This window comes from Pseudonaja textilis, chromosome 3 (genome assembly GCF_049901715.1).
Source record: "Pseudonaja textilis isolate UNSWEBS1 chromosome 3, rPseTex1.2, whole genome shotgun sequence".
Lineage (NCBI taxonomy): Eukaryota > Metazoa > Chordata > Lepidosauria > Squamata > Elapidae > Pseudonaja > Pseudonaja textilis.
Genome location: NC_141992.1, coordinates 109,545,356 through 109,566,888, shown reverse-complemented (window position 1 = coordinate 109,566,888; position 21,533 = coordinate 109,545,356). Strand labels below are relative to the sequence as shown.

General features: G+C 38.4%; 1 protein-coding gene across 4 annotated transcripts in view; it reads left to right on the top strand.

Moving 5' to 3' along the window:
• The first annotated feature begins 13,315 nt into the window (after window positions 1-13,315).
• SLC4A9 (solute carrier family 4 member 9) overlaps window positions 13,316-21,533 on the top strand; it is a 43,349-nt gene continuing 35,131 nt past the window's right edge. For all 4 annotated transcript variants that reach the window (XR_015743039.1, XR_015743040.1, XM_087930576.1 and 1 more), the window contains exons 1-2: window positions 13,316-13,946; window positions 19,065-19,225. Coding sequence is in view for 2 of the 4 variants with exons in the window: in XM_087930576.1 (XP_087786702.1) it covers window positions 13,633-13,946; window positions 19,065-19,225 (475 nt within the window). In the remaining 2 variants the exon portion in view is untranslated. The remainder of the gene's footprint in view (window positions 13,947-19,064; window positions 19,226-21,533) is intronic.

The window sequence follows — 21,533 nt, the reverse complement described above, 5'->3', positions numbered from 1 at the left end:
GGTTTCAAGCTTCAATTACAAAAGCAAGATGTGCAAGCCACATCTTCAGATCAGGCCAAATCCCTAGGGCAGTCACATAACAAACTGAACAATTAGTGCATAATTTCCTTTGCAGAAAGGAGAAAAAGAGACAGGGGGGAGGGGGGAGGGAGGGGGAGAAGGGAGGGAAGATTCGACCATAATTCCTACTGAGGCTGGTTTGAAAACACTGTTATACTGCAATTGGGTTTGTATCCCACCTTAAACAGAGTCATCCTCTGATAAACAATTTGTGAGCAATACCTAAGCGTTTATTCTGCCTTTTTATTTGTAAAAAAACTGGACTCTAGGGTTGGACTAAGAGACTGCCAAGGTCCCTTCCAACTCTGTTATTCTATGTCCTTTTCTGTTTGTTGAGTTCCATCAAGAGCTAAGTGCTTTCCATTTAGAATTGCCTCAGGTTAAATATGTGTGTTTAGGGTAAATTGATATTATTAATGTTTTCAAAAAAAATGGATGTTCCTTTCATAGTGGTATTCATAAAAGAGGTTTGTTCTGAAATGGCAACTGCAGCTCAAAAGAAAGCAACACTCTTTCATCTGTCACTTTATTCTGCACGATGATAGGATAACCATTGCTCTCTGTAATTAACCAGTTTTCAAGATGTTGGATTTACTTGGAAAAAAATAAAGGTTTTTTTTTGTTAATTTGCTTTTGCCAATATCTTTAAAAGTACAGGACTGTCTCAGATTTATGAAGATTATAGGGTGTTTTTTTAATTAAACTTTTATTTAAAATTGATTTATAAAATTTGTTTTAAATTTTTAAACCCTTCTCCTGGGGCTATCATTTTGAAATCAGGGTTATATATTTTTTTCAGATAAGTACAATACCTGTCTCTATTACTGTGCACAATCTTTTCAAGTAGAGTAATATGATAGCCGCACAATTTAGCTTTTCACCCAGCTCCCTAGGAAATGCCCTTAGAAATTTTCAAGTTCTCTGAGAATTAGTGTTTTAGTAAGTATCACCCAAGAACTTACAGGTTCCCTCAGTAAGAATAAAACTTTTGTTCAGGAAGAGTCTTGAATTATGGGGAAAAATTCCACTACAATGAGCTAACCTGAAGCTAATTCGTGAATTCAGCAAGATTTCTAAACAAGGTAGTAAACTATTTTTTAAAAATCCTATAATTAGTCACTTTTGGGAGTGAAGAGAGTTTTCTTAAACAATTTATGAAATAATCACAATAAAATTGTGGAGGAGTTATACAGCTAACACACACACAGATATACTGTCCCCATTCCTAAACAATTAGTGTATTAGGTACCAAAAGCAGGAACAGTCTCATTATGCGTTTTTGTTTTATAGTTTCTCAGTCTCTCCCTGTGTTGGGCAACTTGTGATGTTGTAATTGGTTACAGAGCTTTGAAATATTTATTTATTTTTATTTATTTATTTTTGTCAATTGCTTACAAGATGATAGGTATAAGTAAAAACATAGTTATGAATACATGGATACATATAAGAAAAATAAAAGAAACAATAGGACAGGGACGGTAGGCATGTTTGTGCGCTTATGCACGCCCCCTACAGACCTCTTAGGAAAGGGGTGAGGTCAATAGTAGACAGTCTAAGGTTAAAGTTTTTGGGGTTTGGGGAAGAAACCACAGAGTCAGGTAGAGTATTCCAGACATTGACCACTCTGTTGCTGAAGTCATATTTCCTGCAATCAAGTTTGGTGCGATTAACCTTGAGTTTGTATCTATTGTTTGCTCTTGTGTTGTTATGGTTGAAGCTGAAGTATTCATTGACAGGTCGGACATTGCAATGTATGATTTTATATACTATACTTAGATTGGACCGAAGGTGGCATAGTTCTAGGTTTTCTAGGTCTAGAATTTCGAGTCTGGTGGCATAAGGTATTCTGCAACGAGTAGAGGAGTGGAGAACTCTTCTTGTGAAATATTTCTGGACTTTATCAACTTTGTTAATATCAGATATGTAATGTGGGTTCCAGATTGATGAGCTGTATTCAAGTATTGGTCTAGCAAATATTTTGTATACTCTGGTTATTAGTGTAATATTACCAAAGAAAAAGCTACGTAAGTTTAGGTTAACAACTCTTAATGCCTTTTTGGCTATGTAGTTACAGTGGGCTCTAGCACTTAGGTCATTAGAGATGAGTACTCCAAGATCCTTGACAGAGTTTGGATCATCAACAAGGTCTTGACTATACAGCCTGTATTTTATTTCCTGGGTTTTTTTTTGCCAATATATAAGACAGAGCATTTATTTGTTGAGATTTGAAGTTGCCATTTGTTTGACCATTCTGTTACATAGTCGAGGTCTTTTTGAAGGGTAGCAGTATTGTCTGTGGTGTTGAATAGCTTTACATCATCAGCGAAGAGAACGCAGCTACTCTTGATATGATCACAGAGGTCCTTTATGTAGAGTATGAAAAGAGTTGGTTCTGGAACATTGCCTTGGAGGACACAACTGTTGACAGGTACAGAATTTGATAGGATGCTCCCAATTTTGACCATTTGTTATCTGTTTGACAGGAATGCTTCTATCCAGTTATGCAGGTGTCCTGAGAGAGATTTTAGTTTTAGGTAACGACTTCCGATTTGAGCTTCTTCAGCAACAGACCGAAACCTCATTTTTGCGAGGCTTCGATCTGCGCTCGCCTCTGGAGCGCCCCGAGCCGGCTGGTTTTGGGGCTAAGCCACTCCATAGAGGTGGTGAAGAGGGGGAAGACTGCCAGCAGGGTTGAGGAGAGCCGCATCTCTCCTCCCCAGCTGGCCATTACTCCCTTTCCCGAAGGCAGTTGCAGCGGTGGTCAGAAATGGCCACCACAAAGAAGAACTCGACCAGAAAAGAATGTGCAGGAGGAAGATAAGAGGAGAAAGTTTTGGTTGACCGGGTCAAACAGCAAAAGCAACAAATAAGGTACCCTGGAATTGAAACTGTTAAAAAACAATAACATTGTTCCCTAAGAAGATTTTTAAGCTGCAAAGGAGAGAGAAAAGGGAAAAGATTTGGGTTTTTTTTCTCCTTTTCCTATACTGACAGCTAAGAGATTTAAGTAAGAAATTGAAAAAAATCCACTTTGGCATCAATAGGCATTTAATGCTGAAAATAAAAAGTCAAAGGGATAATAAAGATTTCTGGATAATTAAAAGCTTTTGAAAACAGGAAAGGAGTGAAAAAGGATAAAAGGGAAGGATCTGGAAGGGAGGAGACTGCCTGGAATTAAAAAAGAACTTACAGCAAAATCTCAACAAGACTTCCAAAAGACACATTCTAACTGAAATATCGCAACAAAAACCCCAGAAAGAGAAAGTCGAAAAAGAAATAAGAAGATATAACTCAGGACTATCTGGATTACTTGATGATTTCTGGATTCTTGGTTATTGTTTTGAATGATTAAAATCAATCAGGTGGTTGACACAAAAAAATAGAGTGAAAAATAAGTATAAAATCAGAAAGCAACAGAAGAGGGAAATGCAGAAGAGAGAATTAGAAGTAGAGAGACAAGGGGGTAAAAAGGGGAGGGAGAAGAGGAGAGGGAAGAAAGAAAGGAAAAGAAGTCATAAAGGACAGAAACAAAATATAGAGGAACAGGGCCTATTTAGAGAGAATGGGTGAAAATTTAATGGAAAAAGGGATTCTGCAAAGATACATAAGATACTATGGTCATATTAGAAACAGAAATAATTTTAGAAAATATGAAACAATGTATGATTAAAATGTCTGATAAAATAACTATCGTAATTCACTGGAATGCTTGTCAATAAATAAATGTAATAAAAGGTATATTTAATGATTTATAAAACATATGTGAAGAGAAATAAGGGAAAAATTAATTATGAAGATTATATGTGTTTTTAAGGAAGTATGATATTTAATTGAAAAGAAGTGTTAAAGGTGTTAAGATTTTAATGATTATTAATGATAGAACTGAACTGGAATGGAACGAGGGTTTATAATTACACATATTTACAATCTTTTTTTTTTAAAGAATATAGTGTGTATTATAAGAATGTACCAAGCAGAATTCGATTGGAAGTTACGTATCTGTATTATATTGAAGGTCATAACATTAAGGTATATATTGAAGTTTAAATAAGAGTTGAATGGATGTAATTAAAAGATATAAAGGTGTCATACTCCAATTAGTAACTACAGGAGAAAATTTGTTTATTGAGAAAAGATAATATGAAATTGAAACAGAACAGACAAAAGTATAAATATAATGATTTGAATTGAGATGAGATAATCAAAATAAAATTGAGAAAATTAAAAGAGGGGAAAAACTATACAGAAAATGTAAAATAGTATAAGATATGGAATAGAATACAAAAAGGAGCATGAAATTGAGTTTTGTGTCTGTATAAAGAAGTTCAACTTGGGACCATGCTATTTTCAGAAAAGATGTTTTATTTGTATTTTGTATGTGTGAAAACCCAAATAAAACTTTATTTTAAAAAAAAGATTTTAGTTTTAGGAGTAGTTTGTCATGTATCACTGAATCAAAGGCTTTACAGAAGTCTATGTAGATTGCGTCTATTGCTTTGTCCTGATCGAGTTGTGTAGTCCATATATTTTTGCAGTGTAAGAGTTGCAGATTACAAGATAGTTTTTTCCTGAAACCAAATTGTTTATTAGAGAGTAGGTTGTTTCTAAGTGGAGGATGATGGATTGGTTAATAACTGATTCCATGACTTTATAGGTGATGCAGCATAAAGAGATTGGTCTCTAATTTTCAACTAGGCTGGGGTCTCCCTTTTTGAAGATGGGGATGACTGTGGCTTGTGACCATAGTTTTGGCAAGGAGCTGGTCCTGAAAGATTTTTCAAAGATTATGCTTAGAGGTTCGGCTATGGCAGTGGGTAGCTTTTTTAAGAAGTAGGCACATATTCCGTCCGGTCCAATAGATAGAGAAGGTTTTAGACTGTGTAGTGCTTTTTCAATATTGTCTTCTGTAAAATCGATATGTATTAGATCATTGTAGTTGTCTGTGGTTTGACTAGGAAATACTGGGCATGATCCATTGATGTTTACAAATACTGAGCCAAAGAATGTGTTAAAGAGGTTGGCTTTAATAGTGTTGTCGTTGCAGTCTTTACCATTAGGTCCTTTCAGGGGTGGGATGGACCTTGAGTCTTTTAGTTTGTTGTTTACAAAATTGTAGAAAGCTTGGGTGGAATTGGTGTATAGAAGGTTTTCTTCTTGTTTAATGTGATAATTGATACATTCAGTCAGTCAGTCTTTATCTGGTGGCATAAACTTTTGAATCGGCTTTTGAAGTTGGCAACGTGACCAGATTTGTTTTTCTGCCAAAGTGATTTCTTTTTGGATTGAAGCTTCCTTATTGTCATGGTTGATTTGTTTTTTTCTGGTTTTGGGAGTTGTTATATAGTTTGATGACTCTTTTGACTTCAAGTAAAAATACGTTGTAATGGTCTTCTACATTATTGCATCCAGTGAATAGAAATTGCCAATCAAGGGATGAGAGATCGTTGTTTATAAGATCATAGTTGCCTTTTTTGAAGTTATAATTGGGGATTCCGTCGTTGTGATGATTTTTGTGTGGACGTATGTTGAGACAAAAGTCAATCATGTTGTGGTCACTATTGGAAAAGGGTTCTTTAATTTGTATTCCGTAAATTGAATTCAAACTATTGCAGAAGGCTTCTTATTGGATCACTGATTTTTCGGTTCTCCATATCCCATGGTACAGTAATTTCTCCAAGACTGACATCTTCAAATATACGCAGAAGGCTTATAATTTGAGTGTTGTTAGATTTGTTTTCCACCAGAGGTGGTATTCAGCAGGTTCTGACCAGTTCTGGAGAACCAGTAGCAGAAAATTTTAGTAATTCGGAGAACCGGCAAATACCACCTCTGATTGGAGATTTTACAGTATCCTTCCCTTGCCATGCCCACCAAACCATGCCTATAGAACCAGTAGGAAAAAGATTTGAATCCCACAACTGTTTCCCACCCTTTGGAGATATATTTTTCAGTACCATTCTTCCACAGTTCTTTACATTTTACATACATTATATCTATCTGTTGTTCTGTGTTTGTATGCTTTCTAAAAAGCACGATATTCTATTTAATCTCCTCAGATCATTTCATCTGGAACTGCACTCATATACTTGCTGCTGCTATTATTGGAGTACTGCTACTTCACAAGGCTCTCAAATGTTAAGACATTTCCCCCCCCTCTTTTGCAGTGTTCATTATGTTCTGTGGCTGTAGAAAAAGGTACATGCCAATAAATAACATAACCTAGGATTCACTAAGAGCGCACAAAATAAGTGTGCTAAGAGAGATAAATTATCAAGGATACAAACCATTTAGTTTGAAAGGAAAACATATGATAAGAAGCAATCATAAAGGAATTTCAGTGTACAAAAATTCACAATAGGATATCCAAAAAAATTTTTCCCATTCTATTGCAAAAAGTAAGAAATGTTACTTTTCCCCCCCACAGTTATTTTGTGGCTAATGGCCATTGTCCATATAAAATTGTGATTAAAAATACAGATAAACTATACAGTAAATGTAAAGACCTGTGTTAAAACTTTTCTAAATATAAATGTGCAAATTGGGCTACAAGTACCTCTTCATCTCAAATTAAATATTTTTAATATGCAACACATTAAATGTTAATCATATAAAACATTAATCAGAAGTCTCATTAAACTCATATGATTTGTACATCTTTTGTATAAAGCTTGTAAATAATAATATTCTCCTTTCTATCTGATCATACTCCTAACCTGTAGCTGCTTTGGTCATCCAATCTAATGTTTTTTTCTATTTTTTTACATGTCTAGCTAAAACTCTCTAGATCTCTGATTATACCTCTTTCAAAGTCTAGGTTTCTATCATTTCTTTTAAAACCACTATATTGTCCATAGCAGACATAGCAGGTGGTATTCAGCAGGTTCTGACCAGTTCTGGAGAACCGGTAGCGGAAATTTTGAGTAGTTCAGAGAACCAGCAAATCCCACCTCTGAGTGGAGATTTTACAGTATCCTTCCCCTGCCACGCCCACCAAGCCACGCCCACAGAACCGGTAGTAAAAAAAATTGAATCCACCACTGGTCCATTATGTCCATTATTCATTCTCTACTTTGTTTTAGAGAAAGCACTTCCAGATATTTCAAGGCCTGTCCTATACCTACTCAGGATAATCCATTACCATGGAAATTAGTAACATACTCCTTTCTTATAAGGTTTCTGTGCAATAAGATAATGGATACAAAAAACAAAATAAAAAACAAACAAAAGCATCTCTTTTGCTTTAATAGTCAAAATGTCAAACTTGAAATGCTGGATTGGTTTATTTTATCTGCTATAATTTGTAATTTGCTCATAGGATTGCTGTTTGATGATAATTCTTGGAAATTTTTACAAATCACTTTATATTTTTGTTTATTCTCTTACAGCATTTAAGACCGGTGGTGGGATCCAACTAATTAAACAACTGGTTCATCCTAAAGACTAGGTGGGCATGGCTGGGGGACGGAGTCATGTGACTGAGTGGGTGTGTCCAACTTGATGTCACTCACAGCAAGGTGGGGCAGCACAGACAGGCTGAAGCAGCAGTGACCAGAGCCTTAGATTTACCTTTGTGCATTCTCCACTGCCTCATCTCATGCTGGATGTCACTGCCTGACGGTCAGGGTTTTTAAAAAGGTTTTTGCAGCATGAAACAGCATGCAGCTACTTCCAGCCTTTGTTGGTGCAGCTGGGCACACAACTCCACCCTGAGATACTGGTCTGCAGCCGCTATCTATTTCGGTGCAAGAAGCCTGCAGCCGCATCTTTTTCAGCACGAGAAGCCTGCAGCCACCGCTCTTTGCCAGCGCAAAGGGCCTGCAGCAACTGCCTCTTTGCAAGCCAGAACCAAGCCGGCAGTGGTGGCTAGAGACTTCTTGTGCTGGCAAAGAGCAGAGGCTGCAAGTTTCTCGTGCCGGCAAAGAGCAGTGGCTGTAGGCTTCTCACATCGGCAAAGAGGTGGCAGCTGCAAGCTTCTCGATGGGGGATGATGACAAGGCGAAGTTCGGCCACCTTTCGGGCCCTGCTCTGGACTGCCACCTGCTTGATCTCCACTTTGCCTTAGGTTCCACATCCAGACTGCAACAAGGGAACATGCCACTTCTAGGCCAGCCCAGCCAGCAGATGGGTGAGTGGGAGGCTCTCAGGGAAGGCATTTTCTCTCAGGACTCCCACCCAGAAGGTCCCACGGAAGCCAAAGCTGGGCCAGAAAGACAGACGAGCCTTGTCGTGTGCCCCCCCCACCCCCGGCAGTCCTTCAGCTGAGTGCAGCAAACCCAGAGTGGAGACTGAACAATTGTTATAAACTATCCTATTTTACACTTCATCTTAGAATCACATTGTTTTTTTGTAGGATCTGTTTCATGCTATGTGAATTCAGTGTAGATGGCACATTATTTATCAGCAGCTTAAGGTCATCTTAGAATTTGCTTTTGTTAACTTTGTGACATTTGAATGTTTTGAAATTGTCACCTAAATTAGTAATTCTTAGTAGGAATGTAGAAACGTTCTTAGTAGGTTATTAATTGTACTTTTTTCAGGTGCTCATGCTTGGCACGTAATAATGCCATTATATCTCTCAGTGAAACATGTTTGTTGCACTTGCTGGACACTTTCCATTTTTATTCTTAGCCCCACCCCACTCCACGAGATGTGCATTGTTTACAGTAAAAACACCTGATATTTTGGTGCATGCAAACATATTTGAACTGTACACATACGGTGGTTTCTTTACACTATCCCTTTGTAGCAATCTTTAGCATTAGCCCAGAGCTGTTTATTATGTCTGCCTTTGTAGGTGTGTTGTAATTGCACACAGAAGAAAGTTATTTTATTTTTGGTCCCAAATCAGCAACATCATTTTCAGTACATAAAATGTATGAAATGCAGCTACAGAAGAAAAAGCCTTTTTAATAAATAAATCTGTAAGAAACTTTTAGTGGATTTTATAAGCTGGCATGCAATATGTAGCTATTTTGTATACTATGCAGACTGCTTGTCTGGAAAAAGTAAGAAACTTTTGAAAATAATCAGGAAGAGCCAATAAAATAAATCTCTATTTTTCCCCCTCCAATCTCTCCCAAATGCTTTAGGAATACAGATAATAACCTTCCTACTGGAAGATAATGAACTAAATGCATATGGAGGGCTCAAGATGTGAGAGAGTATTGACACAAAATGCAACTGATCACTTAATTCATTTTATTAAAATATTTTGGAAGAACTCAAGTGGTCAATGCATAGGAATACTTGCACTTTCTTATAGATATATCAACAGACCTTCATATATTTATGCACAAAACATACAAACCTCTAATTCAAACCATATATTGTAACTTCATACTCTCAATTTTGGCTAGTATGCCATTTGAAACCCTATCGAGCCCAGATGGCTTAATGAAGGTGACTTATGACCTGATCACTTGGTTGGAGTTGTGGTGACACAGTAGTTAGAATGCAGTATTGGAAGCTAACTTTATCCACATGACTCAACCTTCCAGCCTTTCGAGTTTGGTAAACTGAGGACCCAGATTGTTGGGGGAAATATGCTGATATTGTAAACCACCCAGAAAGTTCTGTAGAGCATTATGGGGCAATAGCAGTATATGAGTTCTAAGTGCTATTGCTAATCTATTGCATTACTTCACTGGAGCTCACAGTGGGGTTGCCCTCAGAGATGACTTGAATTGCCGCTGGTACAGAATGTAGCAGCCATCCTGCTGATTGGACAACCTGCCATTTCGGGATAACATTTATCCTTAAGTTGCTGTCTTTGATCCCAGGAGGCTCTCTGGCTTAATTCAGAGTCTGGTTAATCAGGTAGAACCAGATCATAACATGCACCACCTTGGCAGATTTGAACTTGCTCATCTTGTCTGAACATCTCAAGGTACTATGGGGAATTCCCCTCCCCAAAGGTTGTATATGTGTTGTATTGTTTCTCCCCTTGTGCTGCTGATCCCAGACTCTCCTTTTGGTTTCACACATCAAACATACTAATTTCAGACCCAAGTATATCACAGTTTTGTGCAATATGTGAATCCAGAGTTGGTAAATATGTTAAGCCATAATGTGATTCACTTGGGTTTGTACAAATTTAGCTAAGGTGGTTTGGATAAGCATTGATTATTCTCAGTGCAATTGGTAAACCAAATAATAAAGGACATGGAGGTAAAGCTTCTTTGTGTAGTGATATTATGAAAAAATGAGTAAGATATGGGCACATTTTAATCAGGTTCATGGCTTTCTATTAATAATGGCAGAGTGGTATATTGTGTGCACAAGACTGCAAGCCTTCTCTGTTGTAGTTCTCATAAAACAGAATACCTTTTCAGAGATACATTTGGCCTCTTTCCTTTTTGCATTCCACAAGGCCCTTACAGCCATATTATTCCAGTGTACCTTCAGCTTGAATGTTCTGATTCCGAGCATTCCTCATAGGTGAATATGGTGTTGCTTTTATTTTATACCAGTAGATTATTTTTTTTTCTTCTTTTTTGTTTGCCACCTAGATTTATTTATTTATTTAATTTTATTTAATTTTTATTTGATTTGATTTGTCAATCGCTTACAAGATAATAGGCATAAGTATAAACATGAGTAAGAATACAGGAAACAGGTACGAATAAATGGGGACAATAGGACAGGGATGATAGGCATGATGGTGCACTTATGCACGCCCCTTACAGACCTCTTAGGAATGGGGTGAGGTCAATAGTGGTTAGTTTGAGGTTAAAGGAGTGGAGGTTAGAGGATGTAACAACAGTCAGGTCGTGCATTACAGGCATTGACCACTCAATTGCTGAAGTCGTACTTTCTGCAATAGAGTTTGAAGTGGTTTACATTGAGCTTGCATCTGTTGTGTGCTCTTGTATTGTTGTGGTTGAAGCTGAAGTAGTCACAGACTGGTAGGAAATTGTAGCAGAAAATTTTGTGTGCTGCGCTTAGGTCTAACTGTAGGCGGTGTAGTTCAAGGCTGTCCAAGCCCAAAATCTCAAGCTTGGTGATATAGAGTATTTTGTTGTGAGCAGAGGAGTGTAGTACTCCTCTCGTGAAATACTTCTGGACTTGCTTGATTGTATTAATGTCCGATATGCAGTGTGGATTCCAGACTGATGAGCTGTATTCGAGTATTGGTCTGATAAAAGTTTTGTATGCTGTAGTTAGCAATTTGATATTTCCAGAGGAGAAGCTTCATAAGATTAGATTTACAACTTTTAATGCCTTTTTGGCAATGCTGTACAATGAACTCTGGTGTTTAGGTCATTTGATATGAGAACTCCAAAGTCTTTGACAGAGAGAGGATCATCAACGAGGTCATATCCGCCTAGTTTGTATTTGGTGTACTGATTTTTTTTACCAATGTGTAGGACAAAACATTTGTTGGTCAAGATTTGGAGTTGCCAATTGTTTGACCATTCAGACACATAATCAAGGTTACTTTGAAGGACAGTAGCATTGTCGGTGGTGTTGAATAGTTTTACGTCATCCGCAAAGAGGACTCAGTTGCTTATAAGGTGATTGCAAAGGTCATTTATATAGAGTATAAAGAGTGTGGGTCCTAGAACGCTGCCTTGGGGGACACCGCTGTTAACTGGGAAGGGTTTGATATAGCGGTCCCTATTTTTACTGTTTGTTGCCTGTTTGACAGGAACGCAGTAATCCACTTATGAAGGGATCCGGAAATGCCGTAAGAGTTCATTTGCAGTTGATTTGACTGGTTTGTAAATATGATAGAATAAACAGAAGAAAATTTCTAGCTTCCCTCTCAAAGACAGCTTCCCCATGTTTAATCCAGAATATTCATCCTCTCCAGGTTGCAATACTCAGGTATGGGGAAGGATGAGCTTTCTTATATAATACTAAGATGCTAAATACAGCCCAATGTAGGTTATTTCATTAGAATTATGGCACAGAGGAAAAACCCAGATACCTCCTCCCCTTTTTATTACCTTAAAAGGGAGGGAGATAGGATGTTAAGAAATATGAAATACAAACAAATATGATAAGAAATTCAACATCAGTTTGGTCTAATTTGATCTTACCCTACCTGCTAAATGAACAGTTCTCAGATGCCAGAAGACACGTGTTTTCTCTTCTTGCAAGTTTGATAACAACTATAATTTTTGGAAGTGGTTTGCTCTCCAAAACTTAGTCAATTTAGTTTCTGAACATTTTGTTACCAGACTAGGTAAACACCAGCAGCAGGATTTTCTTGTCCTAATCTCCTTAGTTTATAAATGTCTTGTATGCCAGTGTGGTCAGTTGGTTGTGTGATTGGTTGTTTGTTTGGAACTATATTTAAATTCTGAGCAGCTGATTGGTTCTTTTGTTGATTGATTGTTCAAATGGTCTGGTTTCTTACATATTCATAAACTGGATCTAGATCAATATGCTTGTTAATGTTTGTTAACCAATCACACAGCCAACTGACCACACTGGCACACAAGACATTTATAAACTAAGGATAATAGGACAAGAAAATCCTGATGATAATGTTACTTAGTCTGATAACGAAATGTTCAGAAACTAAATTGAAACAAGAGCAAACCACTGCCAAAATCTAAAACCCAAGCTACAAGTATTTTCTGTTATTTGAAACAACTCCCATATAGTTGTTTGGTATAGTGATTAAAGACACTGGATTAGAAACTGGTAAACTCTTAGTTATAGTCCTGTCTTAAGCACAAAAGCCAGCAGGATGACTTTGGACCAGATACGCATACTCTGCTCCAGAAAGTAGGTACTGTTGAGCCAAGAAAACATGGGTTTATTCCTGAATTCCTTTGGAGCCAGGGTTGACCTGATTGACCAAAACAGTTGTCCCTAGGAGACTTCATACAATCCTGTAAAAACTATCCTGACCTCTGTGAACAGTGTTAATGAGGCTATAATTTTATTGCTTATTTACTTAAATGTCATGGTCATGATTTGAGCAGGGAGTCTCAGCTTCCCTTATTACATGGATTTAGAGGGGATGGATCTGTGTCTGGTCTTAGTTCAGGCATCCAGAAATACATTTATGGCCAGGTAAACATTCCCAGGCAGTCGCTTACATCTCTCCACATTAGGTAGTTCATTGTTACTCAAACAGCCCCAATTTCTCTACTTTTTGGAAACCTTTCAACTTTCCCTGCATTACATATGTCAGATGCGTCAGATTTCTACTCTTTTCCTACCCCCCACCTTAACACTTTTCTTGTCTCAAATTTCTCTGCTTCGCAGGACAGCTTGCCCTGTGCAATGCTTCAAATAGTGCACAGTTGTAAACAAGCCTGAGCCTCCTCTATGTGAGGTGAGCACGCTCTGATCAAATGGGCAGAATGAAGCTGTCAAAGTGAGTGCAGACTGGTTTCTTCAGGGCTGAACTTCTCTCCTTGCAATATTGTTTGGGGTGGTGCTGTCATTTATTTTTGTGGGTCTGGTCTGAACAAGCTCCAGTCCCTTATAAAGACAGGATGACTTGTTGGCTCTGTTCAGCTTCTGCTCTACTGGGACCAAACTGCTTGTCACAGAGAGGAGTGGGAGTACCAGAAATAGTGTGCTGAAGGAAGAGCTGTCGGCCCTAATCTCAGAATGTCTGAAGCAAGGCGAGTGGGTGCAACAGGGGACTGTCTCACAGCAATGACAGGAGATTTAATTTCTCAGTCTGACACGAAGAGCAACTGCAGCAGTGCAGACCGGGCACCCTCCAGCATAAATTCTGTGGTCATCTGCCAAGCACTTCGCAGAAGTATCTTCAGCTCTAGCACATCTTCAGCAGCTGAGAGGGTTAGCTTGATCCTGAGACAGGAGGAGAAGAATGAAGAAGCAAGCTGTCCCATACTATTTATACAGCTCTCCGAGCTCTTCAGTATAGCTGAAGGACAGGAATGGAGGCAAACTGCCAGGTAAGTCCCCAGAGACAAAGGTAGAGATAAAACCCATCCTTTACAGCCCCTCTTTTACTGGGGTCAGGGGTGGACTTCGGAAATTTTAACAAAGGGTTCTCTGCCCGGTTGCTGTGTGGGTGTGGCCATGGTGGATGGGGCCTAGTCGGCCTCCTGCACCATGGCTGGGGAGGGCATTTTTGCCCTCCCCGGGCTCCGGAGGCTTTCCTTGAGCCTCCAGGAGGACGAACACGTCCTCCCCGGGCTCCAGAGGCTCTCTGGAAGCCGGAAACAGGGTCATTTCCGGCCTTCCTGAACTTCCAGAACACCTGTTTTTCTCCCTCCCCTAGCCTCTGTGCGTGGCCTGCACTTACCTGCATCCAAAATCGGCCGTGTGGGGATTCCTGGGAGGAGAGGGGAGGGGTGGGCAGGGCCAGCCAGGAGTGGGATTGGGGGGTTCTCCAAACTGCACAGAACTCTCCTGAACCCCTGCAAATCCCCAGCAGCCCACCCCTGGGACTAAGTCTAGGACACTTGCCTAGTTGCTCTTAGCTTGCAAGGATGAAGGGGAGCTAAAAAGGAGTGAGTGGGGCTGTCAGAACAAGGCTCTGAAGCTGAACACCATGACCCCATTCCAAATGAAGCGAGTTAACTCACTGCATTTTAAAGTTGCACACAAAAGTGTTACCAATAAGGCCATTTTAATCCAGAACCCATCTCCTTCACCAGTGGGAAGTTCTGCTGCCTCCCTCCATTTTTCCCTGCTTTTTTCTCTTTGCACGCACAGATGTGAACAGAAGACCTTTGTCACTTGCATTTCAGTATGGAGCATGACAGGGACTGGCAAGGGGGAACCCAATTGCATGTCAAACTAGATACCTGCTAGCTAAGGTGTGGGTGGAGAACACTATAACTCAGTTATAAAAGAAATTCCCTTAGAGCAGCGAAGTGGCCTGTAAGAGACAGGATTGTGAACTGATTTGCCACTGCTTTCCTCCTGGAACTTTTTAAACAACTTCTCGAGGTCTGAGCTTATTTAAATCAGTCAGGAACTGTCACCTCTTGGAACCTGCAGGCTGAATCAAAGTTCTGTATCAATGTATATAATTAACTTAAGTTGAACCATTCTCCTTCTTCCTCTTAAAGGTTTTTTAAAACCATCTTTAAAAGAATATAAACCATAAGCCATATAAATACATATAAAGTAGAACACAGGAAGATGCAGATAAGTAAAAAATGTATCTAAAATTTTGGTAATAATACCAAACATATAATAATAATATACATATAATAATATAATATACACATAATATAAACATATAATAATACCAACATGTCATTAACTGCTCACAAACTTATGGACATATCATTTTTAAAGGAAAACTAAAATTGTTGTTAGCTGTAAAACTAAGAAAGCCTAGTTAACAAAGTTTAAATCATTATCTACAGTGTGAACTATAATCAATTGGAACAAGACTAAAAATTCACTTTTCCATAAGATTGAAACTTTAAACACAGAAAAACCCTACAATCGAGTTCTTATTAAACTGTAGTCCAAAAATTATTTCTAGTTAGAATTATTTTACATCACATTTAATTAGTTAGTTTGCTTTATTATTGTACCTCATACAACGAAATCTAACACCATCTTCAGGGCACATCATGACCATGACAATGACCATGAAAATAAACACAAACACACATCCTTCGCCTTTCACACGTTGAACTGGAAACCCCCAACACCACACCAACACTGCACTATACAGCAGAATTCAAAAGAGCTACTGTCCTGGGATAGAAGCTGTTTTTCAGCCTATTTGTCCTTGTTTTTATTATTCTGTACCGTCTGCCAGATGGTAATAGTTCAGAAAAAGGGTTCCCATGATGAGATGGATCTTTGAGAATGTTTTGAACTTAAGGCAGCGGGAGCTATAAAGCTCTTCTAAAGAGGGGAGAGGGCAACCAATGATCTTCTGGGCAATGGCATTAACCCTCTGGAGTGCTTTCCTATCTGCCACTGTGCAATTGGCAAACCATACAGAGGTGCAGTATGTTAAAATGCTCTCTATGGTGCAGCGGTAGAAAGTCAAGTTTTTCATTCAGTTGTTGTTTTCTGAGAAGTTAGGTAGTATAATCTCTGCTGGGCCCTTTTGACTAAGGCTGCAATGTGGGCACCCCAGGTCAGGTCCTCTTTTAGGGTAACACCCAGAAACTTAAAACTGGCCACTTGCTCCACTCGGTCTCCATTGTTAAGCAAGGGCTGGATGTCTGATCTGTTCCTTCTATAATCCACTATAAGCTCCTTGGTATTATTGGTGTTGAGGACCAAATTATTGTCTTCACACCACGAAAGCAACCAGTCCACCTCATCTTGGTAGGCAGACTCATCCCCCCTGGAGATGAGTCCCACCACTGTTTTATCGTCTGCAAATTTAACAATAGTATTACTAGCATGAGTGGGAATGCAGTCATGCACATAAAGAGTATAGAGTAAGGGACTCAACATGCAACCCTGTGGTGTACTGGTGTTAAGAATAAGATCTGAAGAGGTATGATTACCTAATCTAACCCTCTGTGAGCGGCCAGACAGGAAATCCATAATCCAAAGGCAGATTGAATTAGAAAGCCCAAGGTCCAGAAGTTTAGATACTAGTCTACGGGGAAGAATTGTGTTAAACACAGAGCTAAAATCCACAAAAAGCATCCTCACATAGCCCCCCCGCTGTTCTAGATGAGTCAGAACAGTGTGAAGAGTGATGGCTATAGTGTCCTCTGTAGATCTATTTTTTTAAAATGTATTTTTTAAATATAAAATTATTTTCACATTGAAGCATGCATCCAGAACTTGGATAACTATTCTTTCAAGAAAGGAATTGAATATTCTTTTGAATAAGTAGCATATAAAACTATTGTGGTGGTTACATAGAAGTAATTCTGTATAATTTGAAGGAATTCCTGTTTAATAAAATTTAATTGGAACATTACAAATGCAAATGGAATTCAGCTTTCAAATTTTGTTTCATTCTAATAGGAATTATTTTCCAAACTGTTGAATTTGCCACCTTGCCACCACATGTGGAAACAAATCCAGTCTATATTGAATTTCCAACATTATTAGAAAATGAATTCTTCATTTTAATGATGAAAACTGGAGTGATGTGCCAGTAACAGAACATATTGTACCATTTTTTGTCCTTTCATTAAAATTCCCATTGTTTCATCCCTGTTACTACATTCAATTTTTACATATATTTATAATTGTGCAATCTTTTATCTCTTCGCATGTTGAGTCATATTTCATTAATAGTTTAATAAATGAAAGCAAGTAACTTTTCAAAATTGAATATTAGATTCCCCAAAATCTCACATGAAGCAAATTCACATGAAATGGACACTAAACCAATGGGAAAAGGGGAGTTGCATGGGATGGTGTCAGTTTTTGGAATTCTAATGCTTACATACAAATGCCATCAACTTTTAAGCATTCTAAGTTATTCTAAAGCTATGTTATTCTTACATGTTTTCTTCCTTTCCTCATATTCTATGTATAGGTAGTCCTTGACTTACAACCAAAATTGAGCCCAAATGTTAAGTGAAACATTTGTTAAGTGAGTTTTTCCTCATTTTATGACCTTTCTTACCACAGTTGTTAAGTGAGTCATTGTTAAGTGAGTTGATGAGTTAGTAATGTGGTTGTTAAATGGATCTGGCTTCTCCACATGATCTTGGGAAGTTATAAATATGAACCATTTGCCAAGGATCTGAATTTTGATCACATGATCATGGGGATGCTACAAAAGATCGTAAGTATGAAAAGCGATCGGGAATCACATTTTTCAGTGCTGTTATAACTTTGAACAGTCACTGAACAAACTGTTTTAAGTTGAGGACTACCTATACTGTGAAACCCTTTTCTCCATCTTTTCTATAACTGGCTTTCTAATGTGAAAGTCATCACAGTAGACAAAGAAATGGAATTCAATTAACGTTCTTTGTTATGTTGTGTAGAATAGATTCATCCAGGTGAAAAACTAATTCTAGGTCTGAAGATCCTTCATCAGCTTTGGCATGTAATGGATTCAACTTTCTTTTTAGTATTAAATATTTCCCTTTTCTTTTAGATAAGGTGGTGGACAAGATGTTAATGGCCATTTTGGCCCCTAAGTAACAATAGCACAGGTACAGAAGTAAATGATGGGTAGCATACACAGCCCTGTGGTAAATGCATATGTGAAAGTTTTTGACTGGAAAATGTCCCAGTAGTTTTGGTGAGAAGAAGCCTTGGCTCATTTCTATGCCTTTGGTACAAATTGTCTATATTCACACAAACTGCATAACAGCAAATAGCCCTTGAGGAGCTCCAGTTGATCTTTGAAGTGTGCAGCCAGACACTCCAAGAAGCCCCTTCCCTCAGCCAAGCATTGGCAGTTCAGCACCTCAGCCACTGTTTTTAGAAAACAGCCTGGCTCACTGCTGTTTGGTGAGGATCAGCTGCCTGCTGGTGACTTTAGCTGAGCTGTGCAACAAAGGTTCAGACTTGATGTCAGCTGAGAGATTTTTGCACTCAGCCACTGTTTTTGCACTGTTAGATCTCCTATTGATCCTACCCCAATCTCAGTGATAATATCCTTCCCAGGGCCAGAATATAATCATCCAGGGCAGGATGGGACCTTATTGTTGGTAATGTCTTTGGAAGGGGAAGATCTTTTCCCCTGATTCTTCACCAATTTAACAATGGTAAAATAGCTGCCTAAGGTTTGTGAGGACTTTAGGCAGCTCTTTTACCATTGATAAGTTGTGTGTAATTTGTGAGGAGGACATTCTAAAAAAATTACAAGTAATTCAGCAATTTCCTGACAGATTTCTTTAGAATGACCATGTTTTGGTAATTACAAGAAAGGGTCCTGAAAATGTCCATGCTCAGTTTAGGATCTTTCTCTTCCTTGAGCTTGAGAGAGGAAAAAACAAACAATGATGTACAGTATATTTATTTGAAAAGTAATACTTTAATGATCCATGATCTTGTGTGCCATCAAACTGGTGTCAATTCCTAGTGATGGATAAATCATAAACGGAAATACAAATTGTACTGTGAAGAAGGGATTTAATTACTTTTTAAATTAAGGTATTTTATTGCAGGTGGATAAAGTTTGAAGAAAAAGTAGAAGATGGAGGAGAACGCTGGAGCAAGCCTCACGTTACAACTCTGCCCCTTCATAGTTTGTTTGAACTTAGGACCTGTATAAGAAAAGGAGCTGTTCTTCTAGGCTTGGAAGCACATAATTTTAAACAAATAGTTGGTATGTAGAAGTATGGAAAAAAAATAATCTGTCCTTCATGAGGCATCTTCTATTCTTGAACAAAAGCAACTTTTTAAATGAAAAGACTACTTTCTTAATTACTGCTTTTCTCACTGTAAGCTTTGGCATTGCATGGTTTATACGGATTTAAGATGGTTTATTTCTGGGCTTCTGCATTGATTGAAGTTCTACTGAAGTAAAGAATCTAAATGTTTTGCTTAATTTCAGATAAGTCGGTGTGCAATGAACCATTCAGCTGAACATGGTCATTTTTCCTGATTAGTTAAGGGAAATTTGAATAGGGCAGAGAGGATCTCAGTATGGTTTCTCCTCAGCTCTTTATGAGGGAGCTTTACCACTTGAAAGGGTTTCTCTCAATGTAGAAATTAAGAGGAAATAAGCAATTATACAGCTCTGTCAAAGTGAAAATCCACGACTTGTATATATTTCACTTTCAGAGCTGGGGAAGTGGATAGGAATTTCATTTCTCTCGATCAGCAGTCATTATCTTGTGCTGTATCATTAACTAATTCAAGTTACTTTTGGTTGGGTCCATTTGATGTCAATTTTTCTACAGGTTCCGTTTAAAGCTTTGAATTTACTTATGTAATATTTTCAAAATTTTAATGGTATAATGGAAAAGAAGCACACAGGAAAGAAACACTGAGAATTAGATTACAACTCTGAATTTTTTATTCTTCTTGTCACCTGCAAACTTCCCTATTCACTATGAGGGCAAAATGCAAACCTCAAAGAATCTTGAACTTCCCATATCCTTGTATCTCAAGACACCTTCTTGTTCCCCTTCTTCCTTGTTCTTGTGCACTGTTAAATCCTTCTACTGCTTTTTCTAAAAAAGCAAGGGACGATGGCTCTCTCACTTTTTTGTATGGAGACACATATTTTTAAGCAAAAGCTAACATAAACTTGGTTGGAATCTTCCATTTCATTTACTTGGGCAATATTTAGCAGAATGTATGTATATAAATAAGCCTGTTAAAATATCTAGCCATGGATGCTTTAAAAAGGACAAGTACTTTCCTCAAAAATATGCATGATATGAAATATAGGACTGTGTAAATTATTTTCTTATAAAAAACAAGCAAGCTAACAGTAAATACAGCCTAATTAAGAAACCACCAAAACCATTCCCATGAACACTGAGAGGGCAGGCCACTAGAACCATGATGGTGAACCTATGGCACGCATGCCAGAAGTGGCATGCAGAGCCACTTCTGCCCGCACGTGAGAGGTTGCCTAGAAGAGCCCTACTATGTATGTGTGCATGCCACCTGCCCCCGACAGCTGATTGTTGGGATCTGGCATGCATGCATGAGGGGTGGAGGCATGCAGGAGATGCGTGTATATGCACAGAGACATGCAGTGCATGCGGGGAGGGTCTCGTGCACATGCGCAGACGTGCACTGCTGCGGTGTGCACAGGGGGGGGCGCGTGCCTGTGCATGGGACATGGGTGTGTGTGCACATTGCCTTTTGGGTGCTGGCATGCAAGCACGTGCATGAGCATGAGCATGAGCGCAATTTTCAGCATGGGAGCCCAAAAAGGTTAGCCATCATTGCACTAGAACATAAAATGATAGCAAACCCCACTCCCTTCTATCACTGATGATGTTTCCTATTTTGGCAATGAAATGACTGCAAGAAAACAACTATGTTCAGAAAGCCCCAAGGAAATACTTCCTTGTGTTGGGAAGAAAAAAATAAAAAAATGACTGTTCTTGTAGGAATGACGCTAAAACCTTTCAGTCAAGGGAAAACAGAGTTGTGGCAATTATTATCCTAAACTTTTCACACTGGGCTATGGTGTCTTTGTTGCTTTCAGGATATCTTTTAGGAGAGAACCTGAGGATTTCCCTTACTTGCCATTTCTGTTTCTAATGCCACTAGGATAAGTAAAATAAAATATGCAAAGTATCTATGCTTCTTGAGCTGCAGCAATAGGGTATTCTCAGGGTCTAGAAAGACAATGTAATCTGTCCCAAATCAGAGTTACATTTTTTGTAGTCTGCTCCATATCAATCCAGAAGAAGACCTATGCAAACGTATCTCCAGACCCACACTTGATTTGGAAAAACAGAAACACCATCAGCTCTCAAGAACTAGTTTGCTTTACTGTGCTTTATTAGTCTAATCAAATTTGAGGGAAAGCCATGGCATGCCAAACCCTCATCACATATCACATTGAACCAGAGTGAAGTTTGTTTGGCTTTGGCTTAGAAAGTTAAATGAACCTCAACAATATGATTTTAAACCATACTTTGCCTTAGTCCATTGTGTATAAAATAGGT